Here is a 21,108-nt window from a genome sequence, read left to right on the forward strand (position 1 = left end):
TATTGAAATGCATCCTGTAGTAATTGGAGTGAGCGCTATCGCCATCGTATCATACTACATTGTATCAAATCATAGTGTAATTGCAGTGAATCAATATTGTATTGCATTCTAATTTGTCGCATTGTAGTTGGAGTGAATTGTGTTGCAATTGTATTATAATTGTGTTGTATCCCATCATAATTGGAGTGAAGTGTATTACAATTGCATCATATCAAATTGTATTGTATTTGCAGCTAACGGCATCAGTCATATTTTGTCTTAGTCCATCAAATGTTAAAATTGTACCTGTCGCTACTGTGTCGTATCACATCGTAATTGGAGTGAACTGTATCGCATCGTATCAAATCGCATTGTAACTGCAGTAAATCAAATCACATTGAATTGTAATGCTACTGTAGTGTACTGTATTCTATGGCAATTTTTTTTATAGTAATCGTATTCAGTGAATTTGGTTGCTACTGTATCATATCGCTGTTTCATTGGATCAAATTGTATAGTATCGAATCATATCTTAATTGTAGCAAACCGTATGTCATCACATTGAATTGTAGCTCTCTCCGTAATGTTTGGTATTGTGCTACTACAGTATGTACAAGCCTCAGTGATGCACATCTCTATTTGCCATGTTGGTAAAATCATAACGACTGCATGGACATTTTGCCTCAAAGTATGATGGAGGAAGGTCTGGTAATCTTACCATCTGCACGCACTCCATGAGGGGCAACCGCACGGCCTGGTTCCCCACCAGTGACACCACACAGGCGGGCGTGCCGGCCGAGGCCTCCAGCAAGGCCAGAACCGCCTCCACGCCCATACGACTGGCCTGTAGGGGGCGTGTTAAGAATTTAACATGACCCACAACGTCGATATCTTGTGATGAGATCTAAGAATCTTACGAGTATCCTGTCGAAGGCGGATGGGGTTCCACCTCTTTGCACATGGCCCAGGATAGTCACCCTGGTGTCGAAGCCCAGGTTGCGCACGACCAGCTGCCGGTGACATCAGCAAATTGGTTGGCATGTGTTGTGTAGTATGATTCTAGATGGTCAACATCTTTGAGGACTTACATCTTTGATGTAGTCGGGCGTGATGGGTTTGTTGTGGCAGTCGATGGCACCTTCAGCCACGATGATGATGTTGAGTCTCTTCTTGTCAGCACGGTTCTAGTACCAGGACACAATGCATGCCTTAGAGAGCAGTATTCTGTATTTTGTGTGTAGCTACTCGAGAGGTCCTGTGGTGGAATGGACAGTGCATTGGACTTCTAATTTGCTCAAAAAGAGGCAATTCAAAGGTTGTGGGTTTGAGTCCCACCAGTGTTAGCATTTATATGAGATTAATCCTGTTTCCACCAAGTAGGCTGCTTTGATCTACAGTTGTTTCCTTTGTGAAGGTTCCTGAATCTTTTAGGTTTGGTAAATTAGGGTAACATTCCCAAAATGACCTCTAAAGTCTCTGTGGCGCATTGGACTGCTAAGCTCGTCAAGCTGAGGCAATTCAAAGGTTGTAGATTCGAGTCCCACCAGAGTCAGCTTTTAACTGAAAGGTTGAGCATGAATCCTTTGTCCCACCAAAACTACCAATGGTAGAACTTTAGATATGGGAAGTTAGGGTAACATTCCAAAAAGAACAGTCTCTGTGGTGCAAAGGACAGTGCATTGGACTTCTAAGATTGTCAAGATGAGGCAATTCAAAGGTGGACGGTCGCTTTGCTCTTTTCTCTTTTCCTTCGTCAGCTTCGGTAGCAGTGGTAACTCGCAGAGAGCCACTTGAGACTCACGCAGCTACGTCAACGCCAACTCGTCTGTCATGGAGGATCCCAGCCCCCGTGTCAAGCTGCCGCTGAAGAGAAAACAAAAGCGTCTTCTTCCACTACAACTGAGGATTTACTTGATTCGACAGACACACAGACTAGTGTCCTCCTCTCAATCGACAAGAAATTGTCTATTAGACTTGACTTGCTTTGTCAAGAGATCACCGAACTCAGAAAGAGCTTGGAATTCGCGCAACAACAGGTGAAAGAGTAAAGATTAGATAATACTGCGCTTTGATCAAGCATGATGTCAGTGGGACCACAAATTCTGAGACTGGAATATAAAATCATGAAAGAAATTACACGGGACATTCAATCACGAAGCATGCGCGACAATCTCATTTTCTCGGGCATTCCAGAAAATGCTCCGGAAGACCCCGAGGTGCAGATTAAAATGTTCATGATTTCCGCGCTCAAGATACAGTCGACCTTACCTTTCACCATCTTTACCGATTGGGAGGCCTTTGTCCAGGAAACAGATTATGTGCCATCATTACAAAGTTTGAACACTTTTTCAGCAAAAAGTTTGTGAAATCAAAAGGTTGTGAGCTCAAAGGGACTTGGTTTGGAATGAACGACCAGTTGCCCAAGGAAATCAACGAGAGGTGTAAAATCTTGCACCCGATGATGAAATACCGTGAGAAAGGCAAATGAGCGTGGTTAGTTGTCGACAAGCTATATGTCGACGGCCAACTGTTTCGTGATGTCAACGTCACACCCTGGCTCTTCTAGATGAGTATTTATTTTGATCTGTTGTCGTTATTAATTGTCAAAAGCGTATTGTATTTTGTTTCATTCTTTCCACTTTTGCTTAGACAAACAAAACAATTTAATCACGCATGCCACCAGCATGAATTCTCACTCCAATCTGTGTGCTTTCCTGCTCTGCTAGTTTCCACTCACAAGTCGCTCAAAACTCTTCTTGCGCACTACAAACAACTTGTCACTGTTTGTTTTCTATGTTCAGTGTTTGTTCGTTACCCTTCTATGTACCCTGGCATTGCTGTACTTCAATATAGTATCTCTGTCACCCTCTCTAAATAACATTTGTCAACACAATACCTAAAAAATCTCCCGAAAACTATCAAAAAAACAACAACAAAGAATACATAGTACCCAATATATTTAAAATTACTATACACGCACCCATTATATGTCACACTTAACTTTTGTGTCATGGAATGTCAATGGCATTCGATCGCAGGCAAAGATAATTATTATTATCTGTCATGGGGGTGTGTTAGGGTTGTTGTCTTCCCCCTGTCTCATACACACCTGCTCCTGAGAGCATCTTCCCCACCTGTAATTACCCCATGCATTGCATGGGGTAATTACGGTCAAATGCATGGGGTAATTACATTCTTTCTGGTCGCCAGTTCGTTGTACCGCCACTGTACCATCGTTTCCATGTGAAGCAGTCACCATGCCGCCACCTGCTCCCTCAGCTGCTGTCTGCCCACAGTTCTCTCGACCGGAGAGGTTCTCTGGAGAGTATGGGAATATGAAGCCGTTCATCACTCAGTACGAACTCCACTTTGAGATGCAGGCAGCTGCCTTCCCCACTGATCGCTTTTGTCATTTCCCACCTGACTGGTCGTGCGGAGGCGTGGGCTACTGCAGAATGGAGCCGCAATTCCGCCGCGTGTCATTCTTGGGCTTCTTTCGTAAAGACTATGGAGCAAGTTTTTCAGTATTCCACACCAGATCGTGAGGCAGCTCGCTCCCTTGTCACTTTACAACAAGGCAAGCGCAGGGTGTCAGATTACGCGATTGAGTTTCGCATTCTAGCAGCTGAGAGTCATTGGAATAATCGGGCGCTACTCTATGCCTTTTTTCAAGGACTAGCCCCCGCCGTCAAGGATCGTTTGGTCCCACTAGACCTGCCGACTGACTTGGTCACTGTCATCGCTCTCGCCATAAAGATCGACAAAAGGCTTTTGGATCGCGAGCTGGACGGAGATCGGCGGAGGGATGCGTCAGCGCACACCTGGAGGACGAGCCTCGGTGACCAGACAAACCAAGGCAGATCCCATGTTGCCGGTCTCAATCCACTGGCTAGCGTCACCACGGATGAACCCATGCTACTGGGCAGGTTCCGTCTCTCCCCTGAGGAACGTCAACGCCGGCTGAGGCAAGGACGGTGCTTCTACTGCGGTCAGTTGGGTCATTCCGTGAGCAACTGTCACGTCAAGGTTGCCGGTGCCGGTAACAAGGGTACGAGAGCGGTGAGTCTAAATTTCATTTAGGAAGAACCTACCTGGGTTCTTCCTAAAGTGACACATAGCTCTCCAGATCAAGATATTCATACATCTGTATTGATTGGCTCTGGTTCTGACGCAAATTTACTCAACTCCCTCCTCATTAGACGTATGCACCTTAGAACCTTTCAAGTAAAACGCCACCACAACACCTCTGCTGCAGACGGCAGTTTTATGGGCAAGATCACTCACCGCACCCAAACACTCACATTGACATTTCCTGATTTTCACTCGGAACGCATTAGTTATCATGTTTTTGACGCCATGAATTATGATCTTATTTTAGGGAACCCTTGGTTGAAATTACATAACCCTCATATTGACTGGTCCTCTGGGAATGTTATGTCATGGGGCAGCAATTGCGCCCATAACTGTTTCAAGCCTCCATGTAATGTTCAGGGATATGTTTCTAATGAAATTCCAAAGACCCAATCTGGGGATCCTGACTTATCTCAAGTGCCCACCTGTTGACATTAGAGACGTTTTTTTCCAAGTCCTTAGCCAAATCCCTTCTACCCCACAGACCTTATGACTCTGCAGTTGACTTGCTGCCTGGAACCACACCTCCACGGGGAAGGTTATTCTCTCTTTCAGGGCCGGAACACAAGGCTATGAAGGAGTATGTGGAAGAATCACTGGCAGCCGGGATCATTCGCCCATCTTCATCCCCAAGATTTTTCTTTGTCGAAAAAAAGGACAAGACCCTGCGACCCTGTATCGATTACCTGGGTCTCAACGAGATAACTGTGAAAAACAGTTACCCTCTTCCTCACATCTCCTCCGCCTTTGAGTTCCTGGAGGGAGCCAAGGTTTTCACCAAACTGGTATGGGTTGCGTTCTCTCACAATTCTCTCCCCTCTGCATCCACTGGTCTATCGCTTTTTCACATTGTGCATGGTTACCAACCATCTCTGTTTCCTGCCATAGCCCCAGAATCCACGGTTCCAGCTGCATTGACCTTGGTGAAACGCTGCAGGAGGACCTCGGAGCAAGCCCACCAGATGCTGCTACGCCAAAGCCGGTCCTACAAAACCGCAGTTAACCGTAGGAGGACACCGGCCCCGAACTACAAAGTGGGTCAGCGAGTTTGGCTCTGCACCAAGCATATTCCACTCCGGGTGGAGTCCAGGAAGCTCCCTCTTTCGTTGGGCCCTTCCCCATCACAAAGGTCATCAACCCTGTCACCATGAAGCTTAGGCTCCCAAGGTCGATGCGGGTCCACCCTGCATTTCATGTCAGCCTGCTCATGCCTGCCCGGGAGTCCTGGTGGAAAATCTGGTGGACTGGGAGGGCGACGGGCCTGAGGAACGTTCATGGTCGCCAGTTCGTTGTACCTTGTTGTCACGTTCCAGCATTCTTTGTTTCCATGTCACCGACTCATAGTAAGACTAGACCCTGTTCTGATGATTGACCTTTACCGTCATTATTATTCGGTCTTGTTGACATATGGAGGCTGAAAAAACTTACAAAAAGAGAATACAGTTTTCTCGTCAGTTCTCGCTCTTTCTCAATAATATATTTTTTTTCTCTCAAACAATTTGGCAGCTCAAAGAATTACCTGCAAAATACATCAAATCATCATTAGCGACCATTCACCAATTTCTCTCAATCTAAAAAATGAGTCAAGTCTGGGACCCCCACGTACATGGCGCTTTAACATTTCCCATTTGAAGGACCCGGATTTTGATTCTTTTGTGGGGAAGGAATGGGACGGGTTTTTTGAAATTCAACGACGACCCAATCATATCCCCATCTCTGCTGTGGCAAACCAGGAAAGCTATATTGAGAGGTCGAATCATATCATACTTTACGTACAAGAAAAAACAAGAACAAAAATTTTAAAATAGAGTTGAGGAAAAATATTCTCACAGAAGAATATGCAATTTATCCAACAGATACGCTGAGAAACCAACTTCAAAAGGCAAAACATCAATTAGATGTTATCAAAAAGAACAGATTTTCTGCAACAACAGTTAAGATATACGAACTTTGAGTACAATAATCATGAAAATGTCTTGCGAACCAACTTCAGCGCAATAAAGAAAAGTCATGAATTACAGCCAGATTCAAACGGCAACTCTACACTGTCACCGCTAGAAATAAATGAACTATTTTACAATTATTATAGCAGCTTATACGCATCTTCGAACAACCCAGACCAAAAAGAAATTGAAACTTTTATTAAGGAACTAAACATTCCGCAATTAAATACACAAATTAAACACGGCCTTGATGTTCCTTTAACCATCACATAATTACATAATGCATTAAAAAATATGCAATTGGGACGAGCGCCTGGCCTGGACGGAATCTCCATTGAATTCATTAAACATTTCTAGCCAATACTAGCACCTCTATTTCACAGAACAGTCAGGGAGATAAACGATAAAGGTCAAATAAGTAGCCATATGAACACAGCTTCAATTAAATTATTACTAAAGTCAGGTCAAGACCCTGGATAATTATCGGCCTGATTAATGTAGATATCAAGATAATCTCGAAAGCCCTCACAGCGAGACTTGAAAAGGTACTACCGTCGATAATCCACTATGACCAGACAGGCTTCATTAAAGATAGAAGTTCCACAAACAATGTCAGAAATGGAAATTCAGCTACTGTGGGAAATTCAGCTACTGTGGGTCGAAGTCGAAGAAGAAGAAGAGGTGGAAAGTGGGTTCTTCGGCAGAAAGAGAAGAGGAAAGCACAGAGCCTAGAACTGAATGTGGGGACTTTGATTGTTGGAACTATGACAGGAAAATCTCGCGAGTTGGTTGACATGATGATTAGGAGAAAGGTTGACCAGGTGACCAGGTGGAAAGGCAGTAAGGTTAGAGGTGTAGGGGCAGGGTTTAAATTATTTTACCATGGTGTAGATGGGAAGAGAAACGGAGTCGGGGTTATTTTAAAAGAAGAGTTGGCTAAGAATGTCTTGGAGGTGAAAAGAGTATCAGATCGAGTGATGAGGCTGAAACTTGAAATTGAGGGTGTTATGTATAATGTGATTAGTGGCTATGCCCCACAGGTTGGATGTGACCAAGAGGTGAAAGAGAAATTCTGGAAGGAGCTAGACGAAGTAGTTCTGAGCATCCAAGACAGAGAGACAGTCGTAATTGGTGCAGATTGTAATGGACATGTTGGTGAAGGAAATAGGGGTGATGAAGAAGTAATGGGTAAGTACGGCATCCAGGAAAGGAACTTGGAGGGACATATGGTGGTAGACTTTGCAACAAGGATGAAAATGGCTGTCGTGAACAAAAACAAGAGGTATATGATGATATGTATGGCAGGTTTGACACTAAAAAAGGAGAAAAGGATCTATACAGGCTGGCCAGACAGAGGGCTAGAGATGGGAAGGATGTGCAGCAGGTTAGGGTGATTAAGGATAGAGATGGAAATATGTTGACTGGTGCCAGCAGTGTGCGAGCTAGATGGAAAGAATACTTCGAGGAGTTGATGAATGAGGAAAATGAGAGAGAAGGGAGGGTAGAAGAGGCAAGTGTGGTGGACCAGGAAGTGGCAATGATTAGTAAGGAGGAAGTGAGAAAGGCATTAAAGAGGATGAAAAATGGAAAGGCAGTTGGTCCTGATGACATTCCTGTGGAGGTGTGGAAGCATCTAGGAGAGGTGGCTGTGGAGTTTTTGATCAGCTTGTTCAATAGAATTCTAGCGCGTGAGAAGATGCCTGAGGAATGGAGGAAAAGTGTACTGGTGCCCATTTTTAAGAACAAAGGTAACGTGCAGAGCTGTGGGAACTATAGAGGAATAAAGTTGATGAGCCACACAATGAAGTTATGGGAAAGAGTAGTGGAGGCTTGACTCAGGACAGAAGTGAGTATTTGCGAGCAACAGTATGGTTTCATCCCTAGAAAGAGTACTACGGATGCATTATTTGCCTTGAGGATGTTGATGGTAAAGTAAAGAGAAGGTCAGAAGGAGCTACATTGTGTCTTTGTAGATCTAGAGAAAGCCTATGACAGAGTGCACAGAGAGGAACTGTGGTACTGCATGCGGATGTCTGGAGTGGCAGAGAAGTATGTAACAATAATATGGGACATGTACGAGGGCAGCAGAACAGCGGTGAGGTGTGCTGTAGGTGTGACAGACGAATTTATGGTGGAGGTGGGACAGCATCAGGGATCAGCCCTGAGCCCCTTCCTGTTTGCAGTGGTGATGAATAGGCTGACAGGTGAGGTTAGACCGGAAGCCCCGTGGACCATGATGTTTGCAAATGACATTGTGATCTGCAGTGAAAGCAGGGAAAGGGTGGAGGACCAGTTAGAAAGATGGCGGCATGCACTGGAAAGCAGAAGGAAGATTAGCCGAAGTAAGACAGAATATATGTGCATGAATGAGAGGGGTGGTGGGGGAAAAGTGAGGCTACAGGGAGAAGAGATAGCAAGGGTGGAGGACTTGAAATACTTGGGGTCAACAGTCGAGAGGAATGGTTAGTGTGGTCAGGAAGTGAAGAAACGGGTCCAAGCAGGTTGGAACGGGTGGGGGAAGGTGTCAGGTGTGTTATGTGACAGAAGAGGCTCTGCTAGGGTGAAGGGCAAAGTTTATAAAACAGTGGTGAGGCCAGCCATGATGTACGGATTAGAGACAGTGGCACTGAAGAGAAACAGGAAGCAGAGCTGGAGGTGGCGGAAATGAAGATGTTGACGATTGCTGACTTCGATGGGTTGGACACGTCCAGAGGAGAAATGGTGAGTATATTGGTAGAAGGATGATGAGGATGGAGCTGCCAGGCAAGAGAGTTAGAGAAAGACCAAAGAAAAGGTTGATGAACAGCGTGAGGGAAGACACGAGGGCAGTTGGTGTTCGAGAGGAGGATGCAGGAGAGAGGCTTACATGGAAAAGGATGACGCGCTGTGGCGATCCCGAAAGGGACAAGCCGAAGGGAAAAGAAGTCCCAGAAATTCCATGGTAGAACTTTAGATGTAGTAAATTGGGGTAACATTACCAAACAAATAGCGGTAAGCTGGACATCGCATTGGACTTCTAAGTTTGTCAAGATAAGGCAATTCAAAGCTTGTGGGTTCGAGTCCCACCAGAGTCATCTTTTAACTGAAAAGTTATTTGACCATGATGCCTTGCTCGCAATCAGGTGCTTCCATTCCTTGGTAACGTTTTAGGCTCCAGTATACTTTTAGGATTAATAAGTTAGGGTAAAATTCCAAAAGTTGTCCCTAAAGGCTCTGGGGCACAATGGACAGTGCATTGATCTCCTAAACTTGTCAATATGAGGCAATTCAAAGGTTGTGGGTTCAAGTCCAACCAGAGTCAGCTTTTAACTGAATAGTTATTTGAGCATGACGCATTTCTCCCACGCAGGGGCTACGTTTCCTTGGGAAGCTTTCAGGCGCTCTTTCTTGGTGGACTTTTAGGTATGGTAAGTTTGGGTAACATTCCCAAAATCACCAAAAAAGGTATTGTGGCGCAATGGATAGGCTTTTTGTGTCCCGTTCGCCTTGGTAAACATTTAGGTTTGGTAAGTTATGGTAACATTCCAAAAATTGCCCCTGAAGGCTCTGTGGCACAATGGACAGCGCATTGGACTTCTAAACTTGACAAAATGAGGCAATTCAAAGGTTGTGGGTTCAAGTCCTACCAGAGTCATGTTTTAACTGAATAGTTATTTGAGCATGATGCCTTACTCCCACTCAGGGCAGCCATTCCTTGGGAAGCTTTCAGGCTCCCATTCTTGGTGTACTTTTAGGTTTTGAAAGTTTGGGTAACAATCCCAAAATGACCAAACAAGGCTTTGTGGCGCAATGGACAGGCTTTTAGGCTCACTTTCTTGGTAAACCTTTAGGGTTGGTAAGTTAGGGTAACATTCCAAAAATGATACCAAAAGGCTCTGTGGCGCAACGGACAGCGCATTGGACTCCTAAACTTGTCCGTATGAGGCAATTCAAAGGTTGTGGGTTCGAGTCCCACCAGAGTCAGCTTTTAACTGAAGAGATATTTGAGCATGATAACTTGCTCCCACTCAGGGGCGACGATTCCTTGGGAAGCTTTCAGGCTCTCTTTCTTGGTGGACTTTTAGATTTGGTAAGTTTGGGTAACGTTCCCATAATCACCAAAAAAGTCTGTGGCGCAATGGACAGGCTTTTAGGCTCCCGTTCACCTTGGTAAACATTTAGATTTGGTAAGTTGTGGGAACATTCCAAAGTTGTGCTAAAGGCTCTGTGGCGCAATGGACAGCGTGTTGGTCTTCTAAGCTTGTCAAGATGAGGCAATTCAAAGGTTGTGGGTTCGAGTCCCACCAGAGTTGTGATTTAACTGAATCGTTACTTGAGCATGATTCCTTGCTCCCACGCAGGTGTGACCATTTCTTGGTAAGCTTTGAGTCTCCCATCCTTGGTGTGCTTTTAGGTTTGTAAAGTTTAGGTAACATTCACAAAAAGACAACTCAAGGCCTTGTGGTGCAATGGACAGCGCATTAGACTTCTCAGCTTGTCAAGATGAAGCAATTCAAAGCTTGTGGGTTCAAGTCCCACCTGAGTCAGCTTCTAACTGAAAAGTAATTTGAGCATGATGCCTTGCTTGCAGTCATGGACTACCATTCCTTGGGAAGCTTTCAGGCTCCCGTTATTGGTGTACTTTTAGGTTTGGGAAGTTTGGGTAACACTCCCAAAATGACCACAAAAGGCTCTGTGGTGCAATGGACAGCGCGGAGGCCTTCTAAACCTGTCAAAATGAGGCAATTGAAAGGTTGTGGCTTTGAGTCCCACCAGAGTCAGCTTTTAACTGAATAGTTATTTGAGTATGATGCCTTGCTCCCACTCAGGTGCTACCATTCCTTGGTAACCTTTTAGGTTTGGTCAGTTTGGGTAACACTCCCAAAATTACCACAAAAGGCGCAACGGATAGGCCTTTAGACTCCCGTTTACAGGGATGATGCCTTGCTCCCACTCAGGGATAACCATTCCTTGGGAAGCTTTCGGCTTCCATTGTTGGTGTACTTTTAGGTTTGGTAAGTTTGGGTAACATTCCAAAAGCTGTACCAAAAGGCTCTGTGGCGCAATGGACAGCGCATTGGACTTCTAAGGTTGTCAATATGAGGCAATTCAAAGGTTGTGGGTTCGAGTCCCACCAGAGTCAGCTTTTAACTGAACAGTTATTTGAGCATGATGCCTTGCTCCCAATCAGGTGCTTCCATTCTTTGGTAATGGTTTAGGCTCCGGTATACTTTTAGGATTAATAAATTGGGGTAAAATTCCAAAAGTGGTCCTTAAAGGGTCTGTGGCGCAATGGACAGCACATTGGACTTCTAAGCGTGTCAATATGAGGCAATTCAAAGGTTGTGGGTTCGAGTACCACCAGAGTCAGCTTTTAACTGAACAGTTATTTGAGCATGATGCCTTGCTCCCAATCAGGTGCTTCCATTCCTTGGTAACGGTTTAGGTTTGGTAAGTTAGGGTAACACTCCCAAAATTACCACAAAAGGCGCAACGGATAGGCTTTTAGACTCCCGTTTACAGGGATGATGCCTTGCTCCCACTCAGGGATAACCATTCCTTGGGAAGCTTTCAGGCTTCCATTGTTGGTGTACTTTTAGGTTTGGTAAGTTAGGGTAAAATTCCAAAAATGATACCTAAAGGCTCTGTGGCGCAATGGACAGCGCATTGGACTTCTAAGGTTGTCAATATGAGGCAATTCAAAGGTTGTGGGTTCGAGTCCCACCAGAGTCAGCTTTTAACTGAACAGTTATTTGAGCATGATGCCTTGCTCCCAATCAGGTGCTTCCATTCCTTGGTAACGGTTTAGGCTCCGGTATACTTTTAGGATTAATAAATTAGGGTAAAATTCCAAAAGCTGTACCAAAAGGCTCTGTGGATCAACAGACAGCGCGGAGTCCTGCTTAACTTGTCAAAATGAGGCAATTGAAAGGTTGTTGCTTTGAGTCCCACCAGAGTCAGCTTTTAACTGAATAGTTATTTGAGCATGATGACTTGCTCCCACTCAGGGGCGACCATTCCTTGGGAAGCTTTCAGGCTCTCTTTCTTGGTGGACTTTTAGATTTGGTAAGTTTGGGTAACACTCCCAAAATGACCACAAAAGGCTTTGTGGCACAATGGACAGGCTTTTAGGCTCCAGTTCACCTTGGTAAACTTTTAGGTTTGGTAAGTTAGGGTAACATTCCAGAAACAATACCTAAAGGCTCTGTGGCGCAATGGACAGCGCATTGGACTCCTAAACTTGTCAGACTTAGGCAATTCAAATATTGTGGGTTTGAGTCCCACCAGAGTCAGCTTTTAACTGAATAGATATTTGAGCATGATGCCTTGCTCCCACTCAGGTGCTACCATTCCTTGGTAACCTTTTAGGTTTGGTAAGTTTGGGTAACACTCCCAAAATTACCACAAAAGGCGCAACGGATTGGCTTTTAGACTCCCTTTCACAGGGAGGATGCCTTGCTCCCACTCAGGGGTTACCATTCCTTGGGAAACTTTCAGGCTTCCATTATTGGTGTACTTTTAGGTTTGGTAAGTTAGGGTAACTTTCCAAAAATTATACCTAAAGGCTCTGTGGCGCAATGGACAGCGCATTGGACTCCTAAACTTGTCAGTCTGAGGCAATTCAAAGGTTGTGGGTTCAAATCCCACCAGAGTCACATTTAAACTGAATAGTTATTTGAGCATGATACCTTGCTCCCACTCAGGGCAACCATTCCTTGGGAAGCTTTCAGGCTCCCGTTATTGGTGTACTTTTAGGTTTGGGAAGTGTGGGTAACACTCCCAAAATGACCACAAAAGGCTTTGTGGCGCAATGGACAGGCTTTTAGGCTCCAGTTCACCTTGGTAAACATTTAGGTTTCGTAATTTAGGGTAACATTCCAATAACTGTCCCTAAAGGCTCTGTGGCGCAATGGACAGCGCATTGGACTTCTAAGCTTGTCAAGATGAGGCAATTCAAAGGTTGTGGGTTCAAATCCCACCAGAGTCACATTTAAACTGAATAGTTATCTGAGCATGATGCCTTGCTCCCACTCAGGGCAACCATTCCTTGGGAAGCTTTCAAGCTCCCGTTATTGGTGTACTTTTAGGTTTGGGAAGTGTGGGTAACACTAAGCTAGTCAAAATGAGGCAATTCAAAGGTTGTGGGTTCGAGTCCAACCAAAGTTGTGTTTTAACTGAATAGTTATTAGAGCATGATGACTTGCTCCCAATCAGGTGCGACCATTCCTTGGTAACCTTTTAGGTTTGGTAAGTTTGGGTAACACTCCCAAAGTTTGGGTAACACTCCGAAAATTACCACAAAAGGCGCAACGGATAGGCTTTTAGACACCCGTTTACAGGGATGATGCCTTGCTCCCACTCAGGGATAACCATTCCTTGGGAAGCTTTCCGGCTTCCATTGTTGGTGTACTTTTAGGTTTGGTAAGTTAGGGTAACATTCCAAAAGCTGTACCAAAAGGCTCTGTGGCGCAATGGACAGCGCATTGGACTTCTAAGGTTGTCAATATGAGGCAATTCAAAGGTTGTGGGTTCGAGTCCCACCAGAGTCAGCTTTTAACTGAACAGTTATTTGAGCATGAAGCCTTGCTCCCAATCAGGTGCTTCCATTCCTTGGTAACCTTTTTGGTTTGGTAAGTTTGGGTAACACTCCCAAAATTACCACAAAAGGCGCAACGGATAGGCTTTTAGACTCCCTTTCACAGGGATGATGCCTTGCTCCCACTCAGGGCAACCATTCCTTGGGAAGCTTTCAGGCTCCCGTTATTGGTGTACTTTTAGGTTTCGTAATTTAGGGTAACATTCCAAGAACTGTCCCTAAAGGCTCTGTGGTGAAATGGACAGCGCATTGGACTTCTAAACTTGTCAAGATGCGGCAATTCAAAGGTTGTGGGTTCAAATTCCACCAGAGTCACATTTTAACTGAATAGTTATTTGAGCATGATGCCTTGCTGCCACTCAGGGCAACCATTCCTTGGGAAGCTTTCAGGCTCCCGTTATTGGTGTACTTTTAGGTTTGGTAAGTTTGGGTAATGTTCCCAAAATGACCAAAAAAGGCTTTGTGGCACAATGGACAGGCTTTTAGGCTCCAGTTCACCTTGGTAAACTTTTAGGGTTGGTAAGTTAGGGTAACATTCCAAAAATGATACCAAAAGGCTCTGTGGCGCAACGGACAGCGCATTGGACTCCTAAACTTGTCCGTAAGAGGCAATTCAAAGGTTGTGGGTTTGAGTCCCACCAGAGTCAGCTTTTAACTGAATAGATATTTGAGCATGATAACTTGCTCCCACTCAGGGGCGACCATTCCTTGGGAAGCTTTCAGGCTCTCTTTCTTGGTGGACTTTTAGATTTGGTAAGTTGCGGGAACATTCCAAAAATTGTCGGTAAAGGCTCTGTGGCGCAATGGACAGCGTGTTGGACTTCTAAGCTTGTCAAGATGAGGCAATTCAAAGGTTTTGGGTTCGAGTCCCACCAGAGTTGTGTTTTAACTGAATCGTTATTTGAGCATGATTCCTTGCTCCCACGCAGGCGTGACCATTTCTTGGTAAGCTTTGAGTCTCCCATCCTTGGTGTGCTTTTAGGTTTGTAAAGTTTAGGTAACATTCACAAAAAGACAACTCAAGGCCTTGTGGTGCAATGGACAGCGCATTAGACTTCTCAGCTTGTCAAGATGAAGAAATTCAAAGCTTGTGGGTTCAAGTCCCACCTGAGTCAGCTTCTAACTGAATAGTAATTTGAGCATGATGCCTTGCTTGCAGTCATGGGCTACCATTCCTTGGGAAGCTTTCAGGCTCTCTTTCTCGGTGGACTTTTAGATTTGGTAAGTTTGGGTAACACTCCCAAAATGACCACAAAAGGCTCTGTGGTGCAATGGACAGCGCGGAGGCCTTCTAAACCTGTCAAAATGAGGCAATTGAAAGGTTGTGGCTTTGAGTCCCACCAGAGTCAGCTTTAAACTGAATAGTTATTTGAGTATGATGCCTTGCTCCCACTCAGGTGCTACCATTCCTTGGTAACCTTTTAGGTTTGGTAAGTTTGGGTAACACTCCCAAAATTACCACAAAAGGCGCAGCGGATAGGCTTTTAGACTCCCGTTTACAGGGATGATGCCTTGCTCCCACTCAGGGATAACCATTCCTTGGGAAGCTTTAAGGCTTCCATTGTTGGTGTACTTTTAGGTTTGGTAAGTTTGGGTAACATTCCAAAAGCTGTACCAAAAGGCTCTGTGGCGCAATGGACAGCGCATTGGACTTCTAAACCTGTCAAAATGAGGCAATTGAAAGGTTGTGGCTTTGAGTCCCACCAGAGTCAGCTTTAAACTGAATAGTTATTTGAGTATGATGCCTTGCTCCCACTCAGGTGCTACCATTCCTTGGTAACCTTTTAGGTTTGGTAAGTTTGGGTAACACTCCCAAAATTACCACAAAAGGCGCAACGGATAGGCTTTTAGACTCCCGTTTACAGGGAGGATGCCTTGCTCCCACTCAGGGGTTACCATTCCTTGGGAAGCTTTCAGGCTTCCATTATTGGTGTACTTTTAGGTTTGGTAAGTTAGGGTAACTTTCCAAAAATGATGCCTAAATGCTCTGTGGCGCAATGGACAGCGCATTGGACTCCTAAACTTGTCAGTCTGAGGCAATTCAAAGGTTGTGGGTTCAAATCCCACCAGAGTCACATTTTAACTGAATCGTTATTTGAGCATGATGCCTTGCTCCCACTCAGGGCAACCATTCCTTGGGAAGCTTTCAGGCTTCCATTGTTAGTGTACTTTTAGGTTTGGGAAGTTTGGGTAACATTCCCAAAATGACCAAAAAAGGCTTTGTGGCGCAATGGACAGGCTTTTCGGTTCCCGTTCACCTTGGTAAACTTTTAGGTTTGGTAAGTTAGGGTAACATTCCAAAAGCTGTACCAAAAGGCTCTGTAGCGCAATGGACAGGGCATTGGACTTCTAAGGTTGTCAATATGAGGCAATTCAAAGGTTGTGGGTTCGAATCCCACCAGAGTCAGCTTTTAACTGAACAGTTATTTGAGCATGAAGCCTTGCTCCCAATCAGGTGCTTCCATTCCTTGGTAACGTTTTTGGCTCCGGTATACTTTTAGGATTAATAAATTAGGATAAAATTCCAAAAGCTGTCTGTAACGACTCTGTGGTGCAATGGACAGTTCATTGGACTTCTAAGCTTGTCAAAACGAGGCAATTCAAAGGTTGTGGGTTTGAGTCCCACCAAAGTCGTGTTTTAACTGAATAGTTATTTGAGCATGATTCCTTGCTCCCACGCAGCCGCAACCATTTCTTGGTAAGCTTTCAGGCTCCCATTCTTGGTGTGGTGTTAGGTTTGGTAAGTTTGGGTAACATTCCCAAAATGACCACTAAAGGCGCAATGGACAGCGCGTGGGACTTCTAAGCTTGTCAAGATGAGGCAATTCCAAGGTTGTGGGATCGAATCGATCATTTTAACTGAATAGTTATTTGAGCATGATGCCTTGCTCCCACTCAGGGCAACCATTCCTTGGGAAGCTTTCAGGCTCCCATTCTTGGTGTACTTTTAGGTTTAGAAAGTTTGGGTAACAATCCCAAAATGACCAAACAAGGCTTTGTGGCGCAATGGCCAGGCTTTTAGGCTCCCGTTCTTGGTAAACTTTTAGGGTTGGTAAGTTAGGGTAACATTCCAAAAATGATACCTAAAGGCTCTGTGGTGCAATGGACAGCGCATTGGACTCCTAAACTTGTCAGTCTGAGGCAATTCAAAGGTTGTGGGTTCGAGTCACACCAGAGTCAGCTATTAACTGAATAGATATTTGAGCATGATAACTTGCTCCCACTCAGGGGCCACCATTCCTTGGGAAGCTTTCAGGCTCTCTTTCTTGGTGGACTTTTAGATTTGGTAAGTTTGGGTAACACTCCCAAAATGACCACAAAAGGCTTTGTGGCACAATGGACAGGCTTTTCGGCTCCAGTTCACCTTGGTAAACTTTTAGGTTTGGTAAGTTAGGGTAACATTCCAGAAACAATACCTAAAGGCTCTGTGGCGCGATGGACAGTGCATTGGACTCCTAAACTTGTCAGACTTAGGCAATTCAAATATTGTGGGTTCGAGTCCCACCAGAGTCAGCTTTTAACTGAATAGATATTTGAGCATGATCACTTGCTCCCACTCAGGGGCTACCATTCCTTGTAACATTCCCAAAATAACCACTGACACCTCTGTGGATCAATGGACAGCGCGGAGGCCTGCTTAACTTGTCAAAATGAGGCAATTGAAAGGTTGTTGCTTTTAGTCCCACCAGAGTCAGCTTTTAACTGAATAGTTATTTGAGCATGATGCCTTGCTCCAACTCAGGTGCTACCATTCCTTGGTAACCTTTTAGGTTTGGTAAGTTTGGGTATCACTCCCAAAATTACCACAAAAGGCACAACGGATAGGCTTTTAGACTCCCTTTCACAGGGAGGATGCCTTGCTCCCACTCAGGGGTTACCATTCCTTGGGAAGCTTTCAGGCTCCCGTTATTGGTATACTTTTAGGTTTGGGAAGTGTGGGTAACACTCCCAAAATGACCACAAAAGGCTTTGTGGCACAATGGACAGGCTTTTAGGCTCCAGTTCACCTTGGTAAACTTTTAGGTTTGGTAAGTTAGGGTAACATTCCAAAAGCTGTACCAAAAGGCTCTGTGGCGCAATGGACAGCGCATTGGACTTCTAAGGTTGTCAATATGAGGCAATTCAAAGGTTGTGGGTTCGAGTCCCACCAGAGTCAGCTTTTAACTGAATAGTTATTTGAGCATGATGCCTTGCTCCCAATCAGGTGCTTCCATTCCTTGGTAACGGTTTAGGCTCCGGTATACTTTTAGGATTAATAAATTAGGGTAAAATTCCAAAAGTGGTCCCTAAAGGCTCTGTGGCGCAATGGACAGCGCATTGGACTTCGAAGAGCGTCAATATGAGGCAATTCAAAGGTTGTGGGTTCAAGTCCCACCAGAGTCAGCTTTTAACTGAATAGTTATTTGAGCATGATGCCTTGCTCCCAATCAGGTGCTTCCATTCCTCGGGAACGTTTTTGGCTCCGGCATACTTTTAGGATTGCTACGTTAGGGTAAAATTCCAAAAGTTGTCCCTAAAGACTCTGTGGCGGAATGGACAGTTCATTGGACTTCTAAGCTAGTCAAAATGAGGCAATTCAAAGGTTGTGGGTTCGAGTCCAACCAAAGTTGTGTTTTAACTGAATAGTTATGAGAGCATGATCACTTTCTCCCACTCAGGGGCTACCATTCCTTGTAACATTCCCAAAATATCCACAGACACCTCTGTGGATCAACAGACAGCGCGGAGGCCTGCTTAACTTGTCAAAATGAGGCAATTCAAAGGTTGTGGGTTCGAGTCCAACCAAAGTTGTGTTTTAACTGAATAGTTATTAGAGCATGATGCCTTGCTCCCAATCAGGTGCGACCATTCCTTGGTAACCTTTTAGGTTTGGTAAGTTTGGGTAACACTCCCAAAGTTTGGGTAACACTCCGAAAATTACCACAAAAGGCGCAACGGATAGGCTTTTAGACACCCGTTTACAGGGATGATGCCTTGCTCCCACTCAGGGATAACCATTCCTTGGGAAGCTTTCCGGCTTCCATTGTTGGTGTACTTTTAGGTTTGGTAAGTTTGGGTAACATTCCCAAAATGACCAAAAAAGGCTTTGTGGCGCAATGGACAGGCTTTTCGGTTCCCGTTCACCTTGGTAAACTTTTAGGTTTGGTAAGTTAGGGTAACATTCCAAAAGCTGTACCAAAAGGCTCTGTGGCGCAATGGACAGCGCATTGGACTTCTAAGGTTGTCAATATGAGGCAATTCAAAGGTTGTGGATTCGAGTCCCACCAGAGTCAGCTTTTAACTGAACAGTTATTTGAGCACGAAGCCTTGCTCCCAATCAGGTGCTTCCATTCCTTGGTAACGTTTTTGGCTCCAGTATAATTTTAGGATTAATAAGTTAGGGTAAAATTCCAAACGTTGTCTGTAACGACTCTGTGGTGTAATGGACAGTTCATTGGACTTCTAAGCTTGTCAAAACGAGGCAATTCAAAGGTTGTGGGTTCGAGTCCCACCAAAGTCGTGTTTTAACTGAATAGTTATTTGAGCATGATTCCTTGCTCCCACGCAGCTGCAACCATTTCTTGGTAAGCTTTCAGGCTCCCATTCTTGGTGTGGTGTTAGGTTTGGTAAGTTTGGGTAACATTCCCAAAAAGACCACTAAAGCTCTGTGGCGCAATGGACAGCGTGGAGGCCTGCTTAACTTGTCAAGATGAGGCAATTCCAAGGTTGTGGGTTCGAATCCCACCAGAGTTGCATTTTAACTGAATAGTTATTTGAGCATGATGCCTTGCTCCCACTGAGGGCAACCATTCCTTGGGAAGCTTTCAGGCTCCCATTCTTGGTGTACTTTTAGGTTTAGAAAGTTTGGGTAACAATCCCAAAATGACCAAACAAGGCTTTGTGGCGCAATGGACAGGCTTTTCGGCTCCCGTTCTTGGTAAACTTTTAGGGTTGGTAAGTTAGGGTAACATTCCAAAAATTATACCTAAAGGCTCTGTGGTTCAATGGACAGCGCATTGGACTCCTGAACTTGTCAGTCTGAGGCAATTCAAAGGTTGTGGGTTCAAATCCCACCAGAGTCACATTTAAACTGAATAGTTATTTGAGCATGATACCTTGCTCCCACTCAGGGCAACCATTCCTTGGGAAGCTTTCAGGCTCCCGTTATTGGTATACTTTTAGGTTTGGGAAGTGTGGGTAACACTCCCAAAATGACCACAAAAGGCTTTGTGGCACAATGGACAGGCTTTTAGGCTCCAGTTCACCTTGGTAAACTTTTAGGTTTGGTAAGTTAGGGTAACATTCCAAAAGCTGTACCCAAAGGCTCTGTGGCGCAATGGACAGCGCATTGGACTTCTAAGGTTGTCAATATGAGGCAATTCAAAGGTTGTGGGTTCGAGTCCCACCAGAGTCAGCTTTTAACTGAACAGTTATTTGAGCATGATGCCTTGCTCCCAATCAGGTGCGTCCATTCCTTGGTAACGGTTTAGGCTCCGGTATACTTTTAGGATTAATAAATTAGGGTAAAATTCCAAAAGTGGTCCCTAAAGGCTATGTGGCGCAATGGACAGCGCATTGGACTTCTAAGAGTGTCAATATGAGGCAATTCAAAGGTTGTGGGTTCAAGTCCCACCAGAGTCAGCTTTTAACTGAATAGTTATTTGAGCATGATGCCTTGCTCCCAATCAGGTGCTTCCATTCCTAGGTAACGTTTTTGGCTCCAGTATACTTTTAGGATTAATAAGTTAGGGTAAAATTCCAAAAGTTGTTTATTAAGACTCTGTGGTGCAATGGACAGTTCATTGGACTTCTAAGCTTGTCAAAATGAGGCAATTCAAAGGTTGTGGGTTCGAGTCCCACCAAAGTCGTGTTTTAACTGAATAGTTATTTGAGCATGAAACCTTGCTCCCAATCAGGTGTTTCCATTCCTTGGTCACGTTTTTGGCTCCAGTATACTTTTAGGATTAATAAGTTAGGGTAAAATTCCAAACGCTGTGTGTAACGACTCTGTGGTGCAATGGACAGTTCATTGGACTTCTAAGCTTGTCAAAACGAGGCAATTCAAAGGTTGTGGGTTCGAGTCCCACCAAAGTCGTGTTTTAACTGAATAGTTATTTGAGCATGATGCCTTGCTCCCACTCAGGGCAACCATTCCTTGGGAAGCTTTCAGGCTCCCATTCTTGGTGTACTTTTAGGTTTAGAAAGTTTGGGTAACAATCCCAAAATGACCACTAAAAGCTCTGTGGCGCAATGGACAGTGCGTTGGACTTCTAAGCTTGTCAAGCTGAGGCAATTCCAAGGTTGTGGGTTTGAATCCCACCAGAGTTGCATTTTAACTGAATAGTTATTTGAGCATGATGCCTTGCTCCCACTCAGGGCAACCATTCCTTGGGAAGCTTTCAGGCTCCCATTCTTGGTGTACTTTTAGGTTTAGAAAGTTTGGGTAACAATCCCAAAATGACCAAACAAGGCTTTGTGGCGCAATGGACAGGCTTTTAG

The 21,108-nt window shown here is 44.6% G+C and overlaps 1 protein-coding gene and 19 non-coding genes across 22 annotated transcripts in view; 19 read left to right on the forward strand and 1 right to left on the reverse strand.

Annotated features, from left to right (window-relative positions):
- The window catches only part of pfkpb (phosphofructokinase, platelet b), a 96,318-nt gene that overhangs the window by 21,533 nt on the left and 53,677 nt on the right, over nucleotides 1-21,108 (reverse strand). For all 3 annotated transcript variants that reach the window (XM_061693266.1, XM_061693263.1, XM_061693264.1), the window contains exons 8-10: nucleotides 1,068-1,163; nucleotides 897-989; nucleotides 698-823 (exon numbers count right to left, since the gene is read on the reverse strand). In XM_061693266.1, the coding sequence (XP_061549250.1) occupies nucleotides 698-823; nucleotides 897-989; nucleotides 1,068-1,163 (315 nt within the window). The remainder of the gene's footprint in view (nucleotides 1-697; nucleotides 824-896; nucleotides 990-1,067; nucleotides 1,164-21,108) is intronic.
- On the forward strand, nucleotides 9,596-9,687 carry trnar-ucu (transfer RNA arginine (anticodon UCU)). Its single transcript is given in 2 exon segments — nucleotides 9,596-9,632; nucleotides 9,652-9,687. It is a non-coding gene; the product is annotated as a tRNA-Arg (tRNA).
- On the forward strand, nucleotides 9,925-10,016 carry trnar-ccu (transfer RNA arginine (anticodon CCU)). The gene is given in 2 exon segments: nucleotides 9,925-9,961; nucleotides 9,981-10,016. It is a non-coding gene; the product is annotated as a tRNA-Arg (tRNA).
- Nucleotides 10,254-10,345, forward strand: trnar-ucu (transfer RNA arginine (anticodon UCU)). The gene is given in 2 exon segments: nucleotides 10,254-10,290; nucleotides 10,310-10,345. It is a non-coding gene; the product is annotated as a tRNA-Arg (tRNA).
- On the forward strand, nucleotides 11,084-11,175 carry trnar-ucu (transfer RNA arginine (anticodon UCU)). Its single transcript is given in 2 exon segments — nucleotides 11,084-11,120; nucleotides 11,140-11,175. It is a non-coding gene; the product is annotated as a tRNA-Arg (tRNA).
- On the forward strand, nucleotides 11,674-11,765 carry trnar-ucu (transfer RNA arginine (anticodon UCU)). The gene is given in 2 exon segments: nucleotides 11,674-11,710; nucleotides 11,730-11,765. It is a non-coding gene; the product is annotated as a tRNA-Arg (tRNA).
- On the forward strand, nucleotides 12,234-12,325 carry trnar-ccu (transfer RNA arginine (anticodon CCU)). Its single transcript is given in 2 exon segments — nucleotides 12,234-12,270; nucleotides 12,290-12,325. It is a non-coding gene; the product is annotated as a tRNA-Arg (tRNA).
- Nucleotides 12,597-12,688, forward strand: trnar-ccu (transfer RNA arginine (anticodon CCU)). The gene is given in 2 exon segments: nucleotides 12,597-12,633; nucleotides 12,653-12,688. It is a non-coding gene; the product is annotated as a tRNA-Arg (tRNA).
- On the forward strand, nucleotides 12,929-13,020 carry trnar-ucu (transfer RNA arginine (anticodon UCU)). Its single transcript is given in 2 exon segments — nucleotides 12,929-12,965; nucleotides 12,985-13,020. It is a non-coding gene; the product is annotated as a tRNA-Arg (tRNA).
- trnar-ucu (transfer RNA arginine (anticodon UCU)) lies at nucleotides 13,491-13,582 on the forward strand. Its single transcript is given in 2 exon segments — nucleotides 13,491-13,527; nucleotides 13,547-13,582. It is a non-coding gene; the product is annotated as a tRNA-Arg (tRNA).
- Nucleotides 14,185-14,276, forward strand: trnar-ccu (transfer RNA arginine (anticodon CCU)). Its single transcript is given in 2 exon segments — nucleotides 14,185-14,221; nucleotides 14,241-14,276. It is a non-coding gene; the product is annotated as a tRNA-Arg (tRNA).
- On the forward strand, nucleotides 15,613-15,704 carry trnar-ccu (transfer RNA arginine (anticodon CCU)). The gene is given in 2 exon segments: nucleotides 15,613-15,649; nucleotides 15,669-15,704. It is a non-coding gene; the product is annotated as a tRNA-Arg (tRNA).
- trnar-ucu (transfer RNA arginine (anticodon UCU)) lies at nucleotides 15,945-16,036 on the forward strand. Its single transcript is given in 2 exon segments — nucleotides 15,945-15,981; nucleotides 16,001-16,036. It is a non-coding gene; the product is annotated as a tRNA-Arg (tRNA).
- On the forward strand, nucleotides 16,718-16,809 carry trnar-ccu (transfer RNA arginine (anticodon CCU)). The gene is given in 2 exon segments: nucleotides 16,718-16,754; nucleotides 16,774-16,809. It is a non-coding gene; the product is annotated as a tRNA-Arg (tRNA).
- On the forward strand, nucleotides 17,694-17,785 carry trnar-ucu (transfer RNA arginine (anticodon UCU)). Its single transcript is given in 2 exon segments — nucleotides 17,694-17,730; nucleotides 17,750-17,785. It is a non-coding gene; the product is annotated as a tRNA-Arg (tRNA).
- Nucleotides 17,921-18,012, forward strand: trnar-ucg (transfer RNA arginine (anticodon UCG)). Its single transcript is given in 2 exon segments — nucleotides 17,921-17,957; nucleotides 17,977-18,012. It is a non-coding gene; the product is annotated as a tRNA-Arg (tRNA).
- trnar-ucu (transfer RNA arginine (anticodon UCU)) lies at nucleotides 18,811-18,902 on the forward strand. Its single transcript is given in 2 exon segments — nucleotides 18,811-18,847; nucleotides 18,867-18,902. It is a non-coding gene; the product is annotated as a tRNA-Arg (tRNA).
- trnar-ccu (transfer RNA arginine (anticodon CCU)) lies at nucleotides 19,600-19,691 on the forward strand. Its single transcript is given in 2 exon segments — nucleotides 19,600-19,636; nucleotides 19,656-19,691. It is a non-coding gene; the product is annotated as a tRNA-Arg (tRNA).
- Nucleotides 19,932-20,023, forward strand: trnar-ucu (transfer RNA arginine (anticodon UCU)). The gene is given in 2 exon segments: nucleotides 19,932-19,968; nucleotides 19,988-20,023. It is a non-coding gene; the product is annotated as a tRNA-Arg (tRNA).
- trnar-ucu (transfer RNA arginine (anticodon UCU)) lies at nucleotides 20,159-20,250 on the forward strand. The gene is given in 2 exon segments: nucleotides 20,159-20,195; nucleotides 20,215-20,250. It is a non-coding gene; the product is annotated as a tRNA-Arg (tRNA).

The sequence above is a fragment of the Phycodurus eques genome, chromosome 13, assembly GCF_024500275.1.
Source record: "Phycodurus eques isolate BA_2022a chromosome 13, UOR_Pequ_1.1, whole genome shotgun sequence".
In the NCBI taxonomy this organism is placed as follows: Eukaryota; Metazoa; Chordata; class Actinopteri; order Syngnathiformes; family Syngnathidae; genus Phycodurus; species Phycodurus eques.